This window comes from Hibiscus syriacus, unplaced genomic scaffold, assembly GCF_006381635.1.
Source record: "Hibiscus syriacus cultivar Baekdansim isolate YM2019G1 unplaced genomic scaffold, ASM638163v2 tig00109997_pilon, whole genome shotgun sequence".
In the NCBI taxonomy this organism is placed as follows: Eukaryota; Viridiplantae; Streptophyta; class Magnoliopsida; order Malvales; family Malvaceae; genus Hibiscus; species Hibiscus syriacus.
This window is the reverse complement of record NW_024062555.1, coordinates 90865-111142: the sequence shown is the minus strand read 5'-3', so window position 1 is coordinate 111142 and position 20278 is coordinate 90865. Positions and strand designations below refer to the sequence as shown.

Genomic DNA, 20278 nt, shown 5'->3' with positions numbered 1-20278 from the left:
TCGTTACACAAAATACAACTCAAATAGTTATAGGATCAGATTTTATGGTATCTCGGTCAACAGGTTAATATCCAGCTCAAACGACCGCCAAATTTTTAACGAAAAAATACTAGTTTGAAACATATGAGTAATCGGGTGATAATTTTATAACTTTTAATCAACAAAACATCTTATAGTTGGGGACAATTTTATAACTTTTAATACTCCGAGGACTTAATAAAGCAATATCATATATTCAGAGAACATATGTGTAATCTACCCCCGGTTTTAGAAGGATGATTGAAGAGACAGCTAACAATGTTAAAAACATCCATACGAATGTGGTAGGTGCATTGAAGATGATTCATTATTGGAATATAAGAAAAATCGATGTTAAATAAAATAAAAATATGATATGAATTCAACTAATGAAATACAAAAATAATACACCTGCATGCATGCATGCATGCAGATAACAAAATTCGCCAAGTAACTATAGCAAGTTCTTCTCAAACAAATTAGGATACAGTTCTGTTGCAGCTAAAAAGGGTGAAGGAAGAAAACCCTAAATACTTGTGTTACTCGAACTCGAGCATGCACGTCGGAACGAGTACGTATCAGACACAAAGTGTTCAGTTTTTTCTAGGACAATCATATTTCCAAGCAACACATATGTCTTATATAGTTTTGAGTAAAATTAATGTGGTGGAAGACAGTGACAATGAGGGAAGCTTAATATGCTCAGGTTCTCTTGCTGGGTTCAAAGACGTACTTAATCAGTGATTCTTTGATTGATAGCAACTCGGGGAACTCCTTCTTCAACTTGGATGCATCCAACTCGTTATTGCTTCGCGGTGCGACGATCACCTTGGCTTGTTCTTCCAACGTGAAGTTCACCCACTTAAACTCGGGGTCGATGTAAGTCTTGTACATCTCCAGGATCTCGTTGTGGCTCACGACTCCAGGATTTGTGAAGTTCCATATGCCTTTCAAGTTCCTCTTTGCCATCTCGATGGATATCGGTAATAGTTCATCCAAGATCGTCATGCTGTTGGGAATGTTAACCACCTTGTTGTATCGTGAAATCTTGGTGATGAAGTTACGGGGATTGTTTAGATCGGATGAGATCGGCATTCTGACTCTGAGGGTGCAAACATTGTCATACTCTTTCAACAGCTCTTCAACCTGGAAAAGATTGGAGATAGATTGTGAGCACACTCAAGACATAAATTAACGAGCAAAACCGGAATCTAATGACGGATGTTCGATGTAGTTACCATAGCTTTGGTTTTCGAGTAAAAGGAACCGGTGAAATTGGGTTCGTCTTCCTCTTTAAACCCAATGCCAGAGCCCTGCGGATGTGCAGCATTGTACTCGAATATGCACCCGGTAGCAAAATTCATCATCAACAGCCCATGCTCTCTGCTAACATCTGCCAAGGTTAAAGTACCAGCAACATTGGTGCGAATTGTTTCTGTTTTGTGAGATTCACACCAATCAACATTAGGTCTACCGGTAATACCGGCAGCATTAAAAACATGGGTCGGCTTATATTTCGGATATCTGCCTTGAGCGATGAGCGATCTTCCAAGCGTCCTCTTCCATACTCGAAGGCAATACCTTGTTTCTCACATAACTGACCGAGTAAACCCCCTATCCAGCCAGTCCTGCCATAGATCAAGAACTTCAAGGAATGCTTCTGGGAAGAGCTACCGCCCTTGGGGCTTGGAACCACCATTTGGGTCTGATTAGGACCACTTACATATGATGTCTCTTTTACTTCCTCAGAATCAAAGTGTCTACCACCGGGCATCACCAACATTCTCGGGTGCGGTAGCAGCGCACCACTCACATCACCCCACCAATCAGGGTTTTGGGTGTACCATTCTATGGTCTTTTTCAATCCGTCTTCCCATACAGTTCGCTCACACCATCCCAATTTTGTCAATCTCTGATCATCAAGAAAATACCTCTGGTCATTGAATGGTCTGTTTTCAACAAACTTGATGCTTGTCTCAGGATCCATCGAGAAAAGTTTGCATATGTCGGTGGCTACATCAATCACTCTTCTTTCCTTCTTCGTGCCAATATTATAAATATGGCCAACTTCGCCCTTGTGAAGAATGACCTCAAATGCCTCAGCAACATCCTCACAGTATAAATAACTCCTCACATTAGAACCATCCCCATGAATTGGAAGGACCTTCCCCCTCATTGCCAATAGGATAAACTTGGGAATTAATTTTTCCGGGAACTGTTTGGGACCATAAACATTGTTTCCACGGGTCGTAATAACTGGTAATCCATATGACCTGCCATATGCCATTACAAGCATCTCAGCACCGGCTTTTGTTGCCGAATACGGATTTGTCGGGAGAAGTTGGGAAGCCTCGTGGTTTCCAACAACAGCATCCTCGTCTGTCTCCCCGTAAACCTCATCGGTGCTGACATGAATGAACCTCCTGATCTGACCAGTGACTTTGCAGGCTTCAAGCAGGACGTGAGTGCCATAAATATTGTTCTTCGTAAACTCAAAACTGTTCCCAAATGAATTATCAACATGAGTTTGAGCCGCAAAGTGCATTATGGTGTCAATAGACTCGGTGATAAGCAGATAGTTAACAAGATCAGCGCTTTCAATGTCCCCCTTGACAAACTTAAAGTTCGGGGACGTCTTCGAAGGAATTAGATTTTTAAGGTTCGAGCAGTAATCAAGCTTATCAAGTACAACAATCTTGTAGTCCGGGTGGTTACGAACGAGCCGATTGGCAACATGAGATGCAATAAACCCAGCAGCCCCAGTTATCAGGATATTCTTGGGCGTATAAGATGCCATATTTAATTCTACAAAAAAGAAAGAAATATACAACCTAATTTCAGAACTATGGAAAAATATAATAAGAATCAACACCAACTTGCATAAACAAATACACAGAAACATAAACCCAGAAACTACGATTAAACATAAAAAAATGATACATGTGCAAATCCAAAACCAGGTAAAGGAAGCACCTGAAAAACAGTGTAAGCAAAATCAACATTAAAAACGGATCAACAAAGAGCATAGGTGGCTAAGATCATCAGTGCAATCAAATCACATTACAATACACATACATACATACATACATACATGAATAAGTGTGTAAATATATATTAAATTTGTTTTGGTCTGAATTTATTTCAGCATCTCTTTCAATTCAATGTCTGCAATCAAAGTTCAAGGAACAAAGAAGAAGAAAACGACCCAAAAGCTTATGAAACCATCTTCGTTATCAGATCCAATTCCAACATATATATATAAAACAAGGGAAAGAGATCCAGATCCAATTAACAAGCAAATAAGCAACAGGTAAAAAAGCAATCTAATCCACGGACTTGGAATTTTGCTCACATTTAAGAACAGATCTTAGAAAACCGAGAAATACCCAGATCAAAAAATGATCTCAATTAATCTAAAATCATCAAATTAGCTAACAAACACGATCAAGGATCACCATCGATCTTCCAACAAATAACACTGAAAAATGAGAAAAGTTGAACTTACGAGTTGAAGAGAAATCAACGAGAATCCAGAATTAACAATCGCGAACAAAATTCCAGATATAAAAGATAAAAGAGAGAAATTTGGGGTAAAGGACGAAGCATGGACGGACAGGGAAACTGGGAAGACTCTATTTATATGCGTATATATTATAGACGAGAGAGACAGGTAAGGGGAGCCATGAAATAAGCGAAATGACAATAATACCCTATCCTCGGCAATTAATTGCACCACACACACTCTTACTATAACCCTCGTTCTAAATTGGTTCCCAAATATTTTACGTGTTCTAGTTTCATCCTTAAATTATAACTCTTATTCTAAATTAATCCTTAAACTTTTGAATATTTTAATTTAATCCTAAAATTACGACTCTTATTCAAAAGTGTTATCCATACCATCGATATATGTTAATTATGTCTCATGTTAATAAAATTGTTATAAAATTATTATTTTTCATATAAATGTTTATCGGTATTATGTAAATATTTTTTAAATGGTTTATTCACAGAACATGTGATTAGCATATATCGATATTTTAAGGATGAAATTGAAATATTTTAAATTTGGAGGATTATTTTAAAATAAGAATTATAATTTGAGAATGAAATTAGCACATTCGAAAATTTGAGAATCAATTTGAAATGAAAGTATATTTTAAATTTTTCACTATTTAAAAATAGTAAGTTGTTAAATATTTTAATATTTATATAATTGTATAATTTATTTCGATTAAAAAATATTTAATAATTAATATAATTATACGAGTCGGATCAAATTTTTTAGGTTGAAACTTTAACTCATCAGTGTTAATTAATGAATCCAACACATAATACTAATAGAGTAATCAATAATAAATTATGTTATTTAAATTTTTGTTTGTATATTTATTTATTTTTTTAAAAATAAATATGTTTATTATATTGTCATAATCTAAATAATTTTATATCTAGGAATTAAAATGCTCATATCAAATAAATAATTAGAAATATTAATATAAAATTATCAATAGATATAATGTTAAAATGATTGAATTTAATACAAATCAAGTTACCTCAGTAGTTAAAAGAATGGTTGTTATCTCTAGAGTCTCAGATTCGAGCTTCGGAGACTGCAATGTATTTGAGCTTTCATTGCTAAAAAATTGAAAGCCTTTTATAGCATATGGGTACGGACTTAAACCCCATCGGTTCTGACACGACTCAATCTTATCGTGTCAAACTTTTTCTTAAAAAAATAGGTCGGGTTAGGTTCACTTTTTTAGAGAAATATTCAGATCGGATTCGGATTTAAGATGAAAAATATTCAACTCAACACAATTCGGAAAAAATAGAATTTTGTCTTATATGCCTAGGGATAATTACAATAAAACCTTCTATATATTATTTTTTAGTTAAATCTCTATTTTTTATTCAATAAAATTAACGTTTTTAAAAATATATCATCTCAAAAAAATGGATCAGATTCGAAACAGATAGATAATATATAAATTTTTAATATTATTCAAATCGAACAAAATATATAATTTTAGGTCGGACATTGACCGAAATTCGATCCAACTTGATCTGTAACTTGCGTTGAAAGCAAAATAGTGACAATTACAGATTAAAATAGGGTATATATAATTTTTCATATCTGATTTTGGTATTTATGTGTAATGTAGCACTCAACTCTTTCTTTTATGCAATTAGGTGCCTTTCTTTTAATGGTGTGATTAAGTTCGCAACTTTTAATCGTTTATTTTGAGTGAATTTTATGAAAATTCAATTTAATAAGAAGAAAGAGAAGTGAAGTGTGAATATTTGTTATGAATTTTCTCACAAGTGAGGATCGATGACAAACCATGATTCACTACCTGTGGAGGCTAGAAGATTTCAATGCTAAAATTGATTCGTTCAAAAGTTTAATGGTAAAATCGATACACTCCTAAAGTTAAATGACTAAAACGATGTCATTTAGACAACAATAACCACACAAAAACTATATCGTTTTTCCCATATCATTACTTGTTTGAATTTTAACGACAAAAAAAAAATGGCTGTCCCTTTTTCCCATATGTATGGGGTAAGGGGGAGGTAAGATAGTAGGCTACCCCAACACTAGGTTGAGAGCAGCTTCCGTAAGAGACCTCTGAATTATGAAATGCCCTCCGTGGGACTCGATCCCACGACCTCAAGGTTAAAAATCTTGTGCTCTATCATAATTAAAATAATCAAAAGTAGGGACACGGTGCGAGATGGGCCGGTTTTTTGGCCTCTCCTATCCCGATACGAAAATATATATCTAAAATCCAACTCCATCCCATCACGATGAATTTTAGGTCTCTCGATTTTTAGACCAAAATTTGACCCCGACTCGATCCAAATATATACATATTTTAAATAATTAAACTAATATATTTATGATTATTTACTGTATTTTAAACGGTTAAATAAATATATTTTATAATATTTTTATTTTTTTAATAATTAAATAGTATATTTTGATACTATACAAATAAAAAAATAAAAAATATAATATATAATATATAAAAAAGAAAAAATTAATCAGATCAGATCGAATCGATGATTTTTCACCTTAAACTCGATCTCGCCACGAACGTATATGCTATATAACCCATCTCGTCATGCTCTGAACCTCGAAATAAAAAAAACTCCTATAAAGTCGGGTTGGGTCAGAACTTGTCAAGTTCGGATATTTTGACCATCCTTAATCAAAAGTTTAATGATATAAACGATATATTATCTCAAATAAAATGATGTACGACGTAGTTTACCCTTATATTTGGCTTTATTAAATGAAAAACCTCGATTTATTATTTTATTGGAAAAACTCTTATTAATTGGAAAAAAATACATCCAAACTACTCACTTAGGATGACATCGCGTTATGTGGAAAGCGAGGTCAGACCTCGCGTTTTGCAAAAAGCGAATTTCATGTATTTATTGTGCCTTTTATCCAAAAGTTAAATGAAATTATCTGAAAATTTTAAAGATTTCGCGTTTTGTAGAACGCAATGTCATCTTACGTGTGCAATTTGGGAGATATTTTTTCAATTAATGTTGTATAGGGTTGTTTTCCAATAAAATAATAAGGTTTAATACCAAAATAAGTGTCCAAACTATACTTAAATTCTCGAATAGGTTCCTAAATTTTTTTTGACCTATTCAGGTGCCTAACATTACAAACGTTACCCGTTTAGGTACCCGGACCGTCAACGACGTTAATTTTCCCGTTAAGTGACACTCGTCACAATCTGGTGATTTTAAAAAATTTATTTAAAATTATATATTTTTTAAAGAAAATCATAAACATTTTTAAAATAACCCAAAAACTTTAAAAACCTTCATTTCAACCTTTAAAACCACACTGGCCACCGTCCTCTGCCGTCAAATAAGCTCCTCCCGACCTCATCTCCCCCGTCGACCAAAACCCTCATGAAATCGTGACCAATCGACGATGAACCAATGTTTTATATCCCACGAACCCTAAGATGACCATTGTGATCCCACACGATCTTGATGGTCAATCGATGGCAACTACGACGACATATAACTAGGACGATTGAAGGGACTACTTCGGCAACGGTGGTTGTGGCCAGAAAGAGATGCGGCGAGTGAAGGATGGGATTTAAAGATTTTAGGTATTTTGGGGTTTTTTATAATTTAACAAAAATTATGATTTTTTTTATAAATATAATAATATATTTTTTAAAAAATAAATTTTAAAATCACCAAATTTTAACACATGTAACTTAACGAAAAAATTAACGCCGTTGATCGCTCAGACATTTAAATGGTAGCGTTTGTAATGTTAAGTACTTGAATGGATGAAAAATAGTTTTGGCAATATTCTAGAATTTAGGTATAATTTTCGGTTTTAATAAATGGGTTTTTTATTTAATAATGCCCTTATTTTAACTAATAAACTGCACTTATCAAATGAAAGGGTAAGTGCTTTACGCCATGATTGGCATTACTTGTGGCCCTTGTATTTCTTTACTGTTTTGTATTATTTTATTTTTGCAAACTTTCGTACCATAAACTCCCCGAAAACGAAAGGGAAATACTTTCGAGAGAATTGTCTGGAAAAATATCTGTGAAAGGACTGGGAAGCTTGATTTTCTCCCGACGCAAATCACTCGGCTTATGATCGGAAATTTAGGTCTGATTTTCTGGGTTTTTTTCCCATCAACTTTCTGTCTGTAAGAAAATTTCATCGTTCATGCTTCTCTCTATTCCGGACGGCACCTTCACAATTTGCAGAGATGCAGCCGGCATCGCTGGTAATATGATTAACCTTCTGTCTTTGCTTCTTTTGTTCTTGTGAGGCTGATTTATTTCCATTAGAACACTGATCTGATTACAATTTTTGTTGAGATTTCCTGTTTGTTTGATCGCATTCAAAATTACCCATCAATCCATTCTTGAAGATGAGCTGATCTGATTACAAAAATTTTCACTTTCCTCATTGAGTTGAAAGTAGGATGTAGATGAATCGGAATTTAACCGAGAGGAGGTTTCTTTATTATTTATTTATTTTTGAAGATTTTTTTGGTAAATTATGTATTTAGTACATAACTATCAGTTTTTGTTCATTTTAATACTTAAGCTTTTAATTTTTTTAAAAATCATACGTAAAGTTTAGATTTTTATTTCATTTTAATACCTTCGCTCAAAATTTAACGTTAAATTTTAGAAAAAAAAATAAAAGTTCAAATACTAAAATATACTAAAACTAATAGTTTATGTATTATACGCGTTAAACTTTTAAAGACAAAGTATTAAAATAAAATAAAACCTAAATATTAAATATAGTTTTAAAAAAATTAAAAATTTATATATTAAAACGAACAGAAACTAATAATTTAATACTAAACACATGATTTACCCAATATTTATTTATATATCGGTCAGCATATTCATCTAACTTTAGTGAGAAAATATATGTTTAAATGATTGATTCCCTAGGCAATCAGAACTACTTTAAAAATAAAATAAAAAATGGTAAAATTATGTCACTTGTCCTTAAGTTCATTAGACTTCACATTTTGAATTTTAAAATTCACTTTATATTCAATTTAGTCTTTACATTCACAAATATATAAAATGTAAAATTAAAGTTAAAGTGGAATCAGGTAAACGAGCTTATAAATAAGTTGATAAATGAACTTATATACGAGTCAATAAATAAATTTATTCGTGAATATAAATGAACCGAAAACACATATATTCGTGTTCATCCGTTTATTGAAAAAATATAAAAGTTTTGTTCATACGTAATTATTTAATATAATAAATGAACATTACACGAATATTTCATTGGACATTCAATTTATTTAGTCCTAATTGAAAGTGACCCCATTAGTCCAAGTATTCATCTGGTGTTCCTTCGATTCTTCAATCTGATCTCGGTCATTGTTTATTACAGGGAACATCTTTGCTTTCGGGCTGTTCGTGTCCCCCATGTATGTTCTACTTTCCAAGTACTTTTAATCCAAGTGGTAAGAATTATCCTCTAATTAGTTCCAGTCCCTGCTTTTTTTGTTTTTAACGTTTCAGACCCACGTTTAAAAGAATTGTGAGAAACCAGTCCACCGAGAGCTTTTCTGGGTTGCCTTATATATATGCTCTCTTGAACTGCTTGATCTGCACCTGGTATGGAACGCCGTTGGTATCTTACGACAACGTGCCGGTTATGACGGTTAATTCGATCGGTTCGGTTTTTCAAATAACCTACATTGTCGTCTTCATCGTATATGCCAATAGAGAGAAAAGGGTTATTATCTAATTGAAACTTTTTCTCATTAGTTTAGAATGATTACAACTGATAGTCACATTCTGCGTGTCGATGGGCAGATTAGGATGCTCGGATTGCTACTTGCAGTTTTTGGCCTTATGGCGATCATAGTTGCCGGGAGCTTACAAATAGCTGACCGAGGCACGCGATGGGTCTTCGTCGGTTTATTAAGTTGTGCTTCTCTCATATCGATGTTCGCTTCCCCATTGTTCATAATCGTGAGTTGTTCGATCAAACGCGCCTTTCATACATTCGAATTTCGATTGTTTTCGAGATTCCTTAAGCTTCTAATGACATGATCTTTGTTCCCAGAATTTAGTTATTCAAACGAAGAGTGTCGAGTTCATGCCGTTCTATCTCTCCCTCTCGACGTTCTTGATGAGCACCGCGTTCTTCCTATACGGCGTCTTCAACTTCGATGCCTTTATCTACGTAAGCCTCGTCGATCGACAACGATGAAGACGACTTGTTTTCGATTTAAAAGTTGTCGGTTTTGTGCGGTAACATCGCCTGTTTGTTTTTCAGGTTCCGAATGGGATCGGAACAGCTTTGGGGATCCTACAACTCGCGTTGTACTTCCATTATAAAGCGAAGTGTACTGAAGAATGCAGGGAACCACTCATGGTGTCACATGCGTGACTCTTGGTTTTTTTCTCGGAAAGTTTTTTTTGATGTTGTGACCGGAATCGTGATTTACGGTCTCGTTCACCGTATTGTTCGGATTCTTCGTCCGGACAAATTTGTTTGCCGGCAGTCCGGGTATGTGCCGATGATCGGGTATGTGCCGATGATCGGATATGTGTTGAAATACGAATGTCACCCTAAGAAAAATGAAGGGTTATGATAGTTGAAAAATAATAGATTGTTTTGGACCATGAGGTATATTATGTAAAGTATACAAATGGTATCTCAACTATAGAATGTTATTTTGTTAAGTCTTTCGACTATTAAAAGCTATAAAATAGTCATACGATTATTCATATATGTTCAAAATTTCCTACCTCTATCAAGGAATAGAACTGACTGATCCTAAGTCAAAGGATCGAGAAACTCAACAACGCCACCATTCTTGAACAACTTGGAGCCAGGCTTTCCTTTCGCACTATTACGGATACGAAAATAATGGAAAAAGTTGGATGAAAGTGATCCACGCTTAGAACGATGTGGGAGGGAACTCCCAACTCACTACGCTACGATCTTTATATATGATATATATTGTTAGCCGAGAAAACTATTTCATTAAATGCACTTTTCGTTAATCTTTTTTCGTTAAGAAATTGATGATGATCTTAGTTGTACGTTAACTTATTGATTGAGATATGAAAGAGATTTTGAGATCATATTTTATCATATCACAGTCAGCATGCTAACATCCAGTTCAGACTGTCACTATTTTTTCTTAACAAAAAATTACGATTTTAGAACATATGACTGGTCGTGTGCCTATTTTGTAATTTTTAATAGCCGGATGACTCGACAAAGCAATGTTCTATAATTAAGGAACCATTTCATAACTTTTAATAGTCGGGGACTCAACAAAGCAACCCTTTATTTTTGTTTCGAAATGTGAGATCTAATAGAATAATTTGTGCAAGACTGGAGGGAAAAAACAGCTTCAATTACGTTCCTGGAAAAACTTTTCTGTCACAGCTAGTTGAGTAGAAAAAATAGAGAAGGTCCCTTACATAACCAAGGTTGTGTAAAACATATAATCGGGTAATCGAATCGAACTCGAAATAAAAACTTTAAACTATATCAAATTTGGTCTAGGTTCGATCGAGATTCACTTTTATAACTCAAATTTGATTTTAAAAAATTGAAATAAGCAAACTCGCTTAACAAATGGTCCTCTGATTATATTATATTGTTTTATTGAGTTTTGACAAATAAAAGTTATAAAATGGTCCCTCAATTAGAGTGTTGCTTTTGAGTCTCTCGACTATTCAAAGTTACAAAACGATCACCCGGCTACTCACTATGTTACAAACTCGTCCGATTCCGTTAAAAGTTTGACAACAACCTGAATTGAATGTTAACCTGCTGACTGAGATATGATAAAATTTGATTTTATAATCTCAAACGATTATCATATCTCAGTCAGCATGTTAACATTTAGCTCAGATTACTGTTAAATTTTTAACAAAAAAAAACAAATTTGGAACTTAATGAATAATCGAGTGACCATTTTGTAACTTTTAATAATCGAATAATTCAACAAATCAACACCCTATAATGGGGGACCATTTTGTGACTTTTACTAGTCAGACACTTAATAAAACAATATTCTATAATCTAATACCGATATTATTCTAGAGAGGTATTTAATTTTAAGTAAGGATAATGTACGAACAAACGAACTCAGTGGTTAAAATAATATCTAAATATTAAAATACAAATTGAAACATAAACATACATTAGGGGGTATTAGATTCAGTTTGGTTCGATCCAATTCGATATTTTGATAAAATATGAAACCAACAACACTATTTTTAAAAAAATATACGATTTTAACTGTTCATAATTTTTAAAATCAACATGAGCTTAAACCGAGTGCAAACACAAGCTTAAATTAACAAAAAAAATTAGCTGATCTTATTCCTATATATAATGAGGTAAGAAGAGGTAGGGTAGTAGGTTGCCCCCAACGCTAGGATGAGAGCAACTTTCGTAGAAGACATCCGGCAATTATAAATTGCCTACCGTGAGACTCAATCTCACGACCACAAGGTTAAGAGCCTTACGCTCTACCAACTGAGCTGGACGGGCAATTCCTTAAATTAACAAAAGATAATATTAATTTTAATATTTAGTTTATTTAATTCTGTCTTTATAATAATTTCTCACCAAACCCATCTACCAGGAAAGCCATCTTCAAGCCTAACCCACCTCAAAGAAAACATCAATAATTAACCATTTTATGACATCATTTTTATGTTAATCCTACGAATCATTTAGCTTGTTTTAAACGTGTTAGGTAATGGTTGTCCATGTTTTGCACGTGCCATAATAATATTATAATTGTGCCATTGAAGTCTGGTTAAGGAATCATCTTCAAGCTTGAATTTTGAAATTCCTACGAAAAAGGAAACAACTTTATTCCACTGATAGAAATTCAATGATACAACACATGCTAATTACAGGACATAAATTAGATAAACGGGAAACTATCTAGCAAACACCAGAGACCCTCCCCTTCACAAATGAACACTCGGCTAACTAGACCGATCGGGCGATATAGACCCGTTTCGTGTTTATCCGAATTGAACCGTCCCTACATTTCGGTGGGCCGCTATGGCGACGGCTGCACCGAACTGGGTTTGTGCCTGCAGGAGTTTCGCATCGATGGGTAGTCTTTGCTCAGTCTTGGCCTGAGATCGGTGATAGGGGTTGCTGTTCTTATCGAAAGCTGTTCCCGTCGCAGGTTTTCCCGCCGTGCTAAACTGCGGTAGCGGTTTGGCTTGCGGTTTCTTGTCGGTACATATTCCTGGTTTCTCTTGATTTATGTGGAAACAATGTGGGGAGAAATTCTGTGGAGGAAGGACTGTGTTTCTGTAGAAGTTCTTAGCATCGTTACCGTCTTTAACGTTTTTCCCATCATCGCACGGTACGACCGATCCGACAACTCTCCCAGGCTTCGCTGTACAGAGAGGAGGATGAACTCCTCGATTAAATGGCGAAACAACAAAAGGAAACCGAGTAACAGCATAAAGAAATCACTCATACCCGATGGCACCCTGGGAGGAGGGCGTGTTGGCCTCGGACCAGTAATCGCATTCGCTACTTTTTTGGAATCAACTTCTATATCTTTCCGATTCTCACACAAAACCGAAGTTGACTGTGTATTTGGAGGGGTAGAATCCGAGTGAACCGTAGACCTGAAACAAACAGAATTGAAGTTGTAAAATTGCAACTCGCCGAGGGGAGAAAAGGTGCCATTTTCTTTCGAGTCCATATATCATTCAACCAGAGAAACCGAGTAGTGGGGAACATGTAATACCTTGGGAGGGACACATGCTTCCTCTCCGGAGGGAAGACCGGTGCACTTTTACCACCGTTTTCCTCAAGATATGCGAACTGCTTTTTGAATTGACCAACGGGGCTGTAATAACGAAATTATGTTATAATCGAGCGGATTAAGATAAAAACGGAAATACAAGATATGAAGATTAACATTTACGTTTAATGTATTACATAATTAGAAAGTATTCGAACCTAGGATAAAGAAAATTGGCTCCTTCATGTCCATTTAGATAGTCCTTGAGCAGCTGAGGGTGATATTCTAGTGCCTCCCTGTAAATTAATTCCCTAACGTCATCCTTTGTCACCCGTCGCCTCTCAAACTCGAACTCTATTTTCGAGATTGGTTGACAAGAAGGTTCCCTCTCGATTTTAGCCAACCCTTTGAAGTAAGGATCGGCTAAAGCCTATTAAGTTAATACAGAAAGTTTCAGTGCGATGAAATGAAATGAAAAGAAAGTTTTGTTTACTATTGGCCGGAAAGAAAAACGAGAAATCCACCTCCTCAGCAGTTGGCCTGTCCTTGGGATCGAATGCTAATAGCTTCTGCAATAACCGTACTGCTAACGGATCTGCATTTGGAAATTTTTGTGAAAACAGCACAGGACGTTTTTTCCGCATTTCAGACAAGTATTTTCTCGCTTTGTCATTTCGAACCTGCGCTTATGTGAACCAAAATCACCAATTCGCACCAAAACACACACACACACATGCACACAACAAAAAGGAGAAAAAGCAAGATGTCGTACCCCGGCAATTGTTTCTGATGAAGGTGTCCCTACAAGATCAGTTATCAATTCCAACTGATGAACGACAGTTTTTCCAGGAAATAGGGGCTTCCCGATCAATACCTCGGCGAAGATACAGCCAATGCCCCAAATATCAATGGCTGGTGTGTACTGCAGATAAACAAGCTGTTTTCTAAGTGAGTCGTGACCTAAACGAGACATGCTTCACCGTATTAAACTAAAGGCCACACAAGATGGAAAAGCCCTACCTTGGAAAAGAAAGATCCACAAAGCTCTGGAGCCCTATACCATCGTGTAGCAACATAATCCTGCAAGGGGAATCAGAAAACAATATATACGCATAAATACATATAAGTATGCGTATCCGCTCTTCTTTGAGAAGAAGAAAAAATGTCGCATGAAAAAAGAAGAGAACTGCATACCGTCCAGAAGACTGTCACTGGGGTGTCACTAAAAGCAACTCTAGCTAGCCCAAAGTCACAAACTTTAAGCTTGCAATTTGCATTAGCCAGTATATTCTTCGGTTTAAGGTCACGATGGTACACATTGGCTGAAACCAATAACTTAGAAATCAGTATAAATATGCACTCTTACTACCACAATCAATATAAAATCTTGCGACTATCAAGCCAAAAGTACTTTACCCGTATGCATATATTTCATTGCACGGAGCATTTGGTAAAGGAAAAACTGGTGATGTTCTTGCGTTAGGTCATCATTTGCTTTGATGACTTGGTGAAGATCCGACTCCATGAGCTCAAAAACTACAAACAAGTCCTTGAACTCCCTCTTTGATGGTGGCAACATTATACGTTTGATTTCAACTACGTCCGGATGTCTAAGAAGTCTAAGAAGCTTTACTTCACGCAAAATCCTAATTGCATCGGACATGTGCTCGAATACATCCTGTATTTTCTTTATCGCCACTTTCTCCCCGGTATGTGTGTCGAGCGCTGCACAAACTACTCCATAGCTTCCCTTACCAATGACTTCAAGAATTTTGTACCTGTTAGCGTCCCCGTATTCAGTAAAAAAGTCCAGCTCTTTCAGCTCCTGAAACAAACGAACCAGAAACTAGATCAGAACCAGGCATGTTTCACCATAAGCCAATTAAAAAGTAGCAGATTGAAAACAATCCAACAATATCAGTAACCATCTCTACCATTCTATAAAAGAGGGAACAAAGTGCTTATACGAAACCGAATCGGTGGAAACAGAATAATATTCAATGATCATTTACAACATTAAGCACTCCATGTAATGCAATGAGATGAAAATCCCGATAACCATGATCATCCATGTAAAACACCATTAAAGCTACAAATGCATAACTAAATTTTAACATTTTAGAAATTTTAAATTGATTGAATAACCTGAAACCTAAGTAGAATCCCTTCCAACAAGATATCAAGAAAAGCAGAACCTCCTCAAAATTCCCATGTCGATAAAACCCAGATCTTAAAATTCCTAAAATTCTAAAGCTTTTAGTTTTTTTTTTTCATAACAAATTATACACCCCAAAAGGAAAAAGAAAAAGGAAACAAACCTTCTTCAACTGATTTTGTTGCATCTTTCCTTCAACCCAATTTAAGAAAACACCCAAAAAGATCTCTTCTTTCTTCCCTCTAGCTCTCCTTTCACTTAAAAAGCCAAAAGACCCAGAAACAGGAAATTTTCTCGGTAACCAAACAAAAAAGCAGACTAGGAAGAGAAATTCAACCGCATTCAACAACCCCACACCTAGACCTACTTTTAATCACCAAAACCACGCAAAACAAACTGGTTCTTTTTCTTCTTTTTCCTTCTTTTATATCAAAAGGTTTGAGAAGTTCCTGAATTCTGTGTCTAATGAGAATCTGCAAGATCTGGGGGAGATGGAAGCAAAAGGAGAGAGCTCAAATGGGTTTCTTTTGGATCTCAAGAAAATACAGAAATGATAGAGGAAGAGGAGCAATGAAAAGATCGGTGGTGAATGAAAATATAAAATACATTTTTTTTTTCAATTTCCTTTTTGTGTATTTGAAATCAATTTTGATCCACTGATTTTATTATTATTATTATTTGTGCCGTTTGGTTCGGTACTTCGTTACGTACGGTATAATGTATATACGGTGGTGGCAGTATCGTAATTTTATATTTTTTTCGTGTTCATATTTAAAATTCTTATTTTAAAAATTAATTGATTTTTTGAATTGCAGTTAAATTTTACAATTTAAATACATTGAATAAAATATGTGTAAATAATTTCTAAGTTCATATTAATTCTAAGAATGTTCAAATTGGTCCTCCTAATAAAACTTAATATATATATATATATAATATTAAATTTAGATCTATAAATCATTGTCAACTTTTTATTGTGATTTATATATTAATCTTTAACGGATTATGTAAATTTATCGGTGGTTATGTCAAAATATTATAATTACTAAATGAAATACGATGATTAAGAAACTTCAAGATTTCAATAATCAGATGACGCTAACAGGATATGATTTACAGAAAATATATAATAAATTTAAAAAATGATTAAATTTAGGGTAAAATACACAAATGGTTTCTTAATTATAGAGTACTATTTTATTAAGTCTTTCAACTATTAAAAGTTACAAAATCATCCTTCGACTACAGAGTGTTGTTTTATTGAGTTCATCGACTATTAAAAGTTACAAAATTGTCACATGACTATTCATTGTGTTCCAAACTCGTCATTTTAGTTAAAAAAAAATTAGCGGTATTCTGAGCTTTAACCTACAGATTGTAATATGATAAAATCTGATCTCGGAATCTCAAACAACTATCATATCTCAATCATCATGTTAACGTCCAGCTTAGACAATCGCCAACTTTTTAAAGGAAAATGATGAGTTTGGAACATAATGAATAGTCGGGGGACCATTTCGTAACGTTTAATAGTTGAAGGACTTAAAAAAGCAACACTATGTAGTTAGAGGAGCATTTTGTAACTTTTAATAATCAAGAGACTTAATATAATAATATCCTATAATAACGGGACCATTTCTATACTTTACCCTTAAATTTTAATTTAATTCGCCTCAATTATATTATTAAAATTTCGAAGAATAGATAAAAATGAGTATTGATGGGATGTCATGATCCTTGGTGGTAGGGTGGCATGTTTCAATGTGGACTATGAGTTAATTTATTCCGCGTAAATTGACAATATTATTTTACATTAATAAAAACAATACACGTGCAAGTATTTTAACTTAACCATTAATTTAAACTTCATTTTTCGTGAAAATATAGAGTAAATTATATAAATGGTCTCTTATTTTATTAAGTTTATTGATTATTAAAAGTTACAAAATAGTCCTTTAATTATAAAGTATTGCTTTCCCGAGCCCCTCGACTATTAAAAGTTATAGAATGATCACCTGACTATTCATTATTTTATAAACTTGACATTCTCTGTTAATAAGATAACAGTATTCCAAGTTAAACGTTAATCTGTTAATTGTGGTGTGATAAAATATAATCCTAGAATCTCAAAGACCATCATATCTATGTCATTATGTTAACATCTAACTTAGATAATCACCGATTTTTCTAACGGAGAAGGACGAGCTTGGAACATAATCAATAGTTGGGTGACCAACTTGTAACTTTTAATAGTCATGACTTAACAAAGCAATATTCTATAGTTGAAGGATTGTTTTATAACTTTTAATAGCCAATAAACTTAATAAAATGATACTCTATTGTTATGGGATCATTTGTGTACATTATCCTAAAGTATATTAATAAATACTCAATCAATTAAAGTTAAAATTTACAATAAATTATTAAAAATAATTCAAATACTGGAAAGATTTAGGTATAATATCAAAATTAGTCCCCAATATTTACTAAAATATCATTTTAACTCATATTCTATTTTTCGATAAAAGAAAATCTTCTAGTGACTGACGCAAGAAAATTGTCCAACTTTAGGGGCTAAATATATATTTAAGCCAAGAAAAGATACCGCAAGATTCTCACCCACCAAAACTCTATACAATATAAGATAGGATAGAATAATAAGAATTAACAATTTTTGAACAATATAAAACATAATATAATTTTTCAAAATATTTACATAAAAAATTAAATTTATATAATAAAACTATATTTTCCCAATTATATGTGGAATAATTGTTTTATAATTATTAATTAAAATCAATATGATGTTATTGATTCATGAACACATTACCTTTTATTTATATGCAATAACATTTCATTAAAAATGTAAGGTTGCCTGTCCTTGGCATTGTCCCAATCTTTGAATTATACCCACAAGGCCCCAATAGAATAAACACAAATAATAATAATAATAATAATAATAATACTAATAATAATAATAATAAATGATATTTTTATTTGATTTTCTCTTGTTTTTATTATTTTAAATACTGATCTTTTTTATTTAATGCCATCAATTTCTCCATTCACAATATTATCATTTAAATTATTATTTTTTTAAAAAATTAAACACTTTATCTCATTAATTCAATTAATAATTAGGTAAACTACGCATTTAATATCTAAATTATTAGTTTTAGTCCATTTTACTTTTTAGTACCTAAAGTTTTGAATTTGTTCAAGATCATACGTAACTTTTAGTTTTCATTTCATTTTAGTATTTCCGTCGTTAGAAACTTAACACACTTGATACATAAACTATTAGTTTTGATCCGTTTCAAAAAGATCTCTTAAAATGAAGGGTAATATTTGAATATGAATAAATAAATTTCAGTATTTAAATTTTTCATCAACGGTCGAGAAATCTCTATAAAAATTAAGTTTTATAAGGCGTTTATATCGAAATATCACCCTTAGACCCAATAATTATCTGTCAGACACCCTCTCCCCTAATATTACCGATCTAGCACCCTTTCTGACACGGTGACAATAAAGCGAGAATCGTCAACCGCGCCTTCGCAGGGTTCTGTCCGAGCTGGTGCCACGTAGGGAAAGGTTTTGAAACCCCTGGGCTGGTTTCGAAACCCCTTGTTCAGAATGACATTTTTCCAGTAAGGTTTCGAAACCCCCTCAGAGGTTTCGAAACCCCTGCCCAAAATGTAAAAAATGGCCTAAAACGTTGCCCGATAGACCCTAGACCCATATTATGACCATAAATGGGACCGAATAGGTGTAAAACACTAGAAAATGTGTTTAAAGTTGGGTTGCAATGGATGAAATAGCTATAGGGGTATCGATACCTTAGATAGGGTATCGATACCTTAGATATGGTATCGATACTGCAGAGTGGGTATCTATATTGTAGGGTCAGAATCGATACTAAGGGTATGTTTTTGGCTTTTAAGCAAGGAGAATTATAGAGGCAAGTGAGGTTTTCCCAAAGAATTCTATAATTACTCCCAAATAAGACTACAAGTGAGAACAATATTAATGTTTAATTCAAACGTAGAAACGAGAATACTTAGGATCAAATAAAACTAGGCTTGATTGATGCTCGGGAAACGATTCGGACACCCGAGTTTCTCTAGTTTATGGTGTCGAAAGTATAGATGTAGTCCGAATATATCCTTAGGTAGGGCACAAGGCCCTTAAAATCGACTAACTAAGGCCGAGGCCTGACATTTTCAAGAGGTGAGTTAGTCAGAGGTATGGTGTCTGATGCAGAATTCTGGGGGTCCTATCCTCGGTAAACTAGAAGGGTGTGTGAGCTCCAAGATGAAGAGATCCCTCAGCTGCACCATGATGTCTACCATTAAAGTAGAGAGTGAATATAACGAGTATATTCACTATTGATTGAGAAGCTTGATGTAGTTCTATGATGCACTTTTAGTATGACCTAGTTGTTAGTGTGGTACTGAGTTAGTTAGCTCAGCCTTTGGATGTTTCCGTTGGCAGGTTAGTAGGTTGACCAGTTCGATGAGCCTTAGAGAGACTGAGGTACAAATACAGTGCAGAGTAGAGTATGTTTGAAGTTATTGAAGTGCATGTATAGTCATAAACCCAGTTGTAAAGTCAGTTTAAGAGTCAGTTTGTAATATTTTTAATTATTAAAATGCTTTATTTAGAGAGCTCTCCAGTTTAAAAGTTTCAATTATGTTTTACGTAAGATTTTCTATTTCAAAACGGTTGATTTTTATTATTACAATAGTTGTTCTAAAGTGAGAAAAAGTTTAGTCAGCCACTTCAGTGGTTCCGTGTGACACCCGGTATC

At 34.1% G+C, this 20278-nt stretch overlaps 2 protein-coding genes and 1 pseudogene across 3 annotated transcripts; 1 reads left to right on the top strand and 2 right to left on the bottom strand.

Annotated features, from left to right (window-relative positions):
* Nucleotides 1-451: 451 nt before the first annotated feature.
* LOC120212138 lies at nucleotides 452-2952 on the bottom strand (annotated as a pseudogene).
* Nucleotides 2953-7539: 4587 nt separating this feature from the next.
* Nucleotides 7540-10194, top strand: LOC120212140 (bidirectional sugar transporter SWEET2-like). Its single transcript, XM_039210557.1, has 6 exons — nucleotides 7540-7805; nucleotides 8951-8987; nucleotides 9082-9298; nucleotides 9379-9537; nucleotides 9632-9751; nucleotides 9845-10194. Exons 1-6 carry the CDS (start codon nucleotides 7745-7747, stop codon nucleotides 9956-9958), a joined length of 708 nt encoding a protein of 235 aa, XP_039066488.1. The 5' UTR covers nucleotides 7540-7744; the 3' UTR covers nucleotides 9959-10194.
* A 2195-nt stretch (nucleotides 10195-12389) lies between these two features.
* Nucleotides 12390-16064, bottom strand: LOC120212139 (mitogen-activated protein kinase 19-like). Of its 2 annotated transcripts, none has more exons than XM_039210555.1 (10): nucleotides 15632-16064; nucleotides 14730-15138; nucleotides 14508-14635; nucleotides 14334-14393; nucleotides 14086-14250; nucleotides 13838-13993; nucleotides 13532-13743; nucleotides 13317-13418; nucleotides 13043-13194; nucleotides 12390-12956 (listed from the first exon to the last, which is right to left on the bottom strand). In XM_039210555.1, the coding sequence occupies exons 1-10, from the start codon at nucleotides 15653-15655 to the stop codon at nucleotides 12571-12573; spliced, it is 1794 nt and encodes a 597-aa protein (XP_039066486.1). In that variant the 5' UTR covers nucleotides 15656-16064; the 3' UTR covers nucleotides 12390-12570. The 2 variants fall into 2 exon arrangements, with proteins under 2 accessions (XP_039066486.1, XP_039066487.1); XM_039210556.1 differs by having other exon boundaries at nucleotides 14086-14235.
* Between the last annotated feature and the right edge of the window lie 4214 nt (nucleotides 16065-20278).

Bases quoted from the DNA above. Each gene is read 5' to 3' on its own strand.
- LOC120212140 (XM_039210557.1), top strand. From the start codon at position 7,745: ATGCTTCTCTCTATTCCGGACGGCACCTTCACAATTTGCAGAGATGCA. The intron at 7,806-8,950 runs GTAATATGATTA...TGTTTATTACAG, and splicing joins AGATGCAGCCGGCATCGCTG to GGAACATCTTTGCTTTCGGG. The intron at 9,752-9,844 runs GTAAGCCTCGTC...TTTGTTTTTCAG, and splicing joins ACTTCGATGCCTTTATCTAC to GTTCCGAATGGGATCGGAAC.
- LOC120212139 (XM_039210555.1), bottom strand. From the start codon at position 15,655: ATGCAACAAAATCAGTTGAAGAAG. The intron at 14,636-14,729 runs GTAAAGTACTTT...TATTGGTTTCAG, and splicing joins AATGAAATATATGCATACGG to CCAATGTGTACCATCGTGAC. The intron at 12,957-13,042 runs GTATGAGTGATT...CTCTCTGTACAG, and splicing joins TCCTCCCAGGGTGCCATCGG to CGAAGCCTGGGAGAGTTGTC.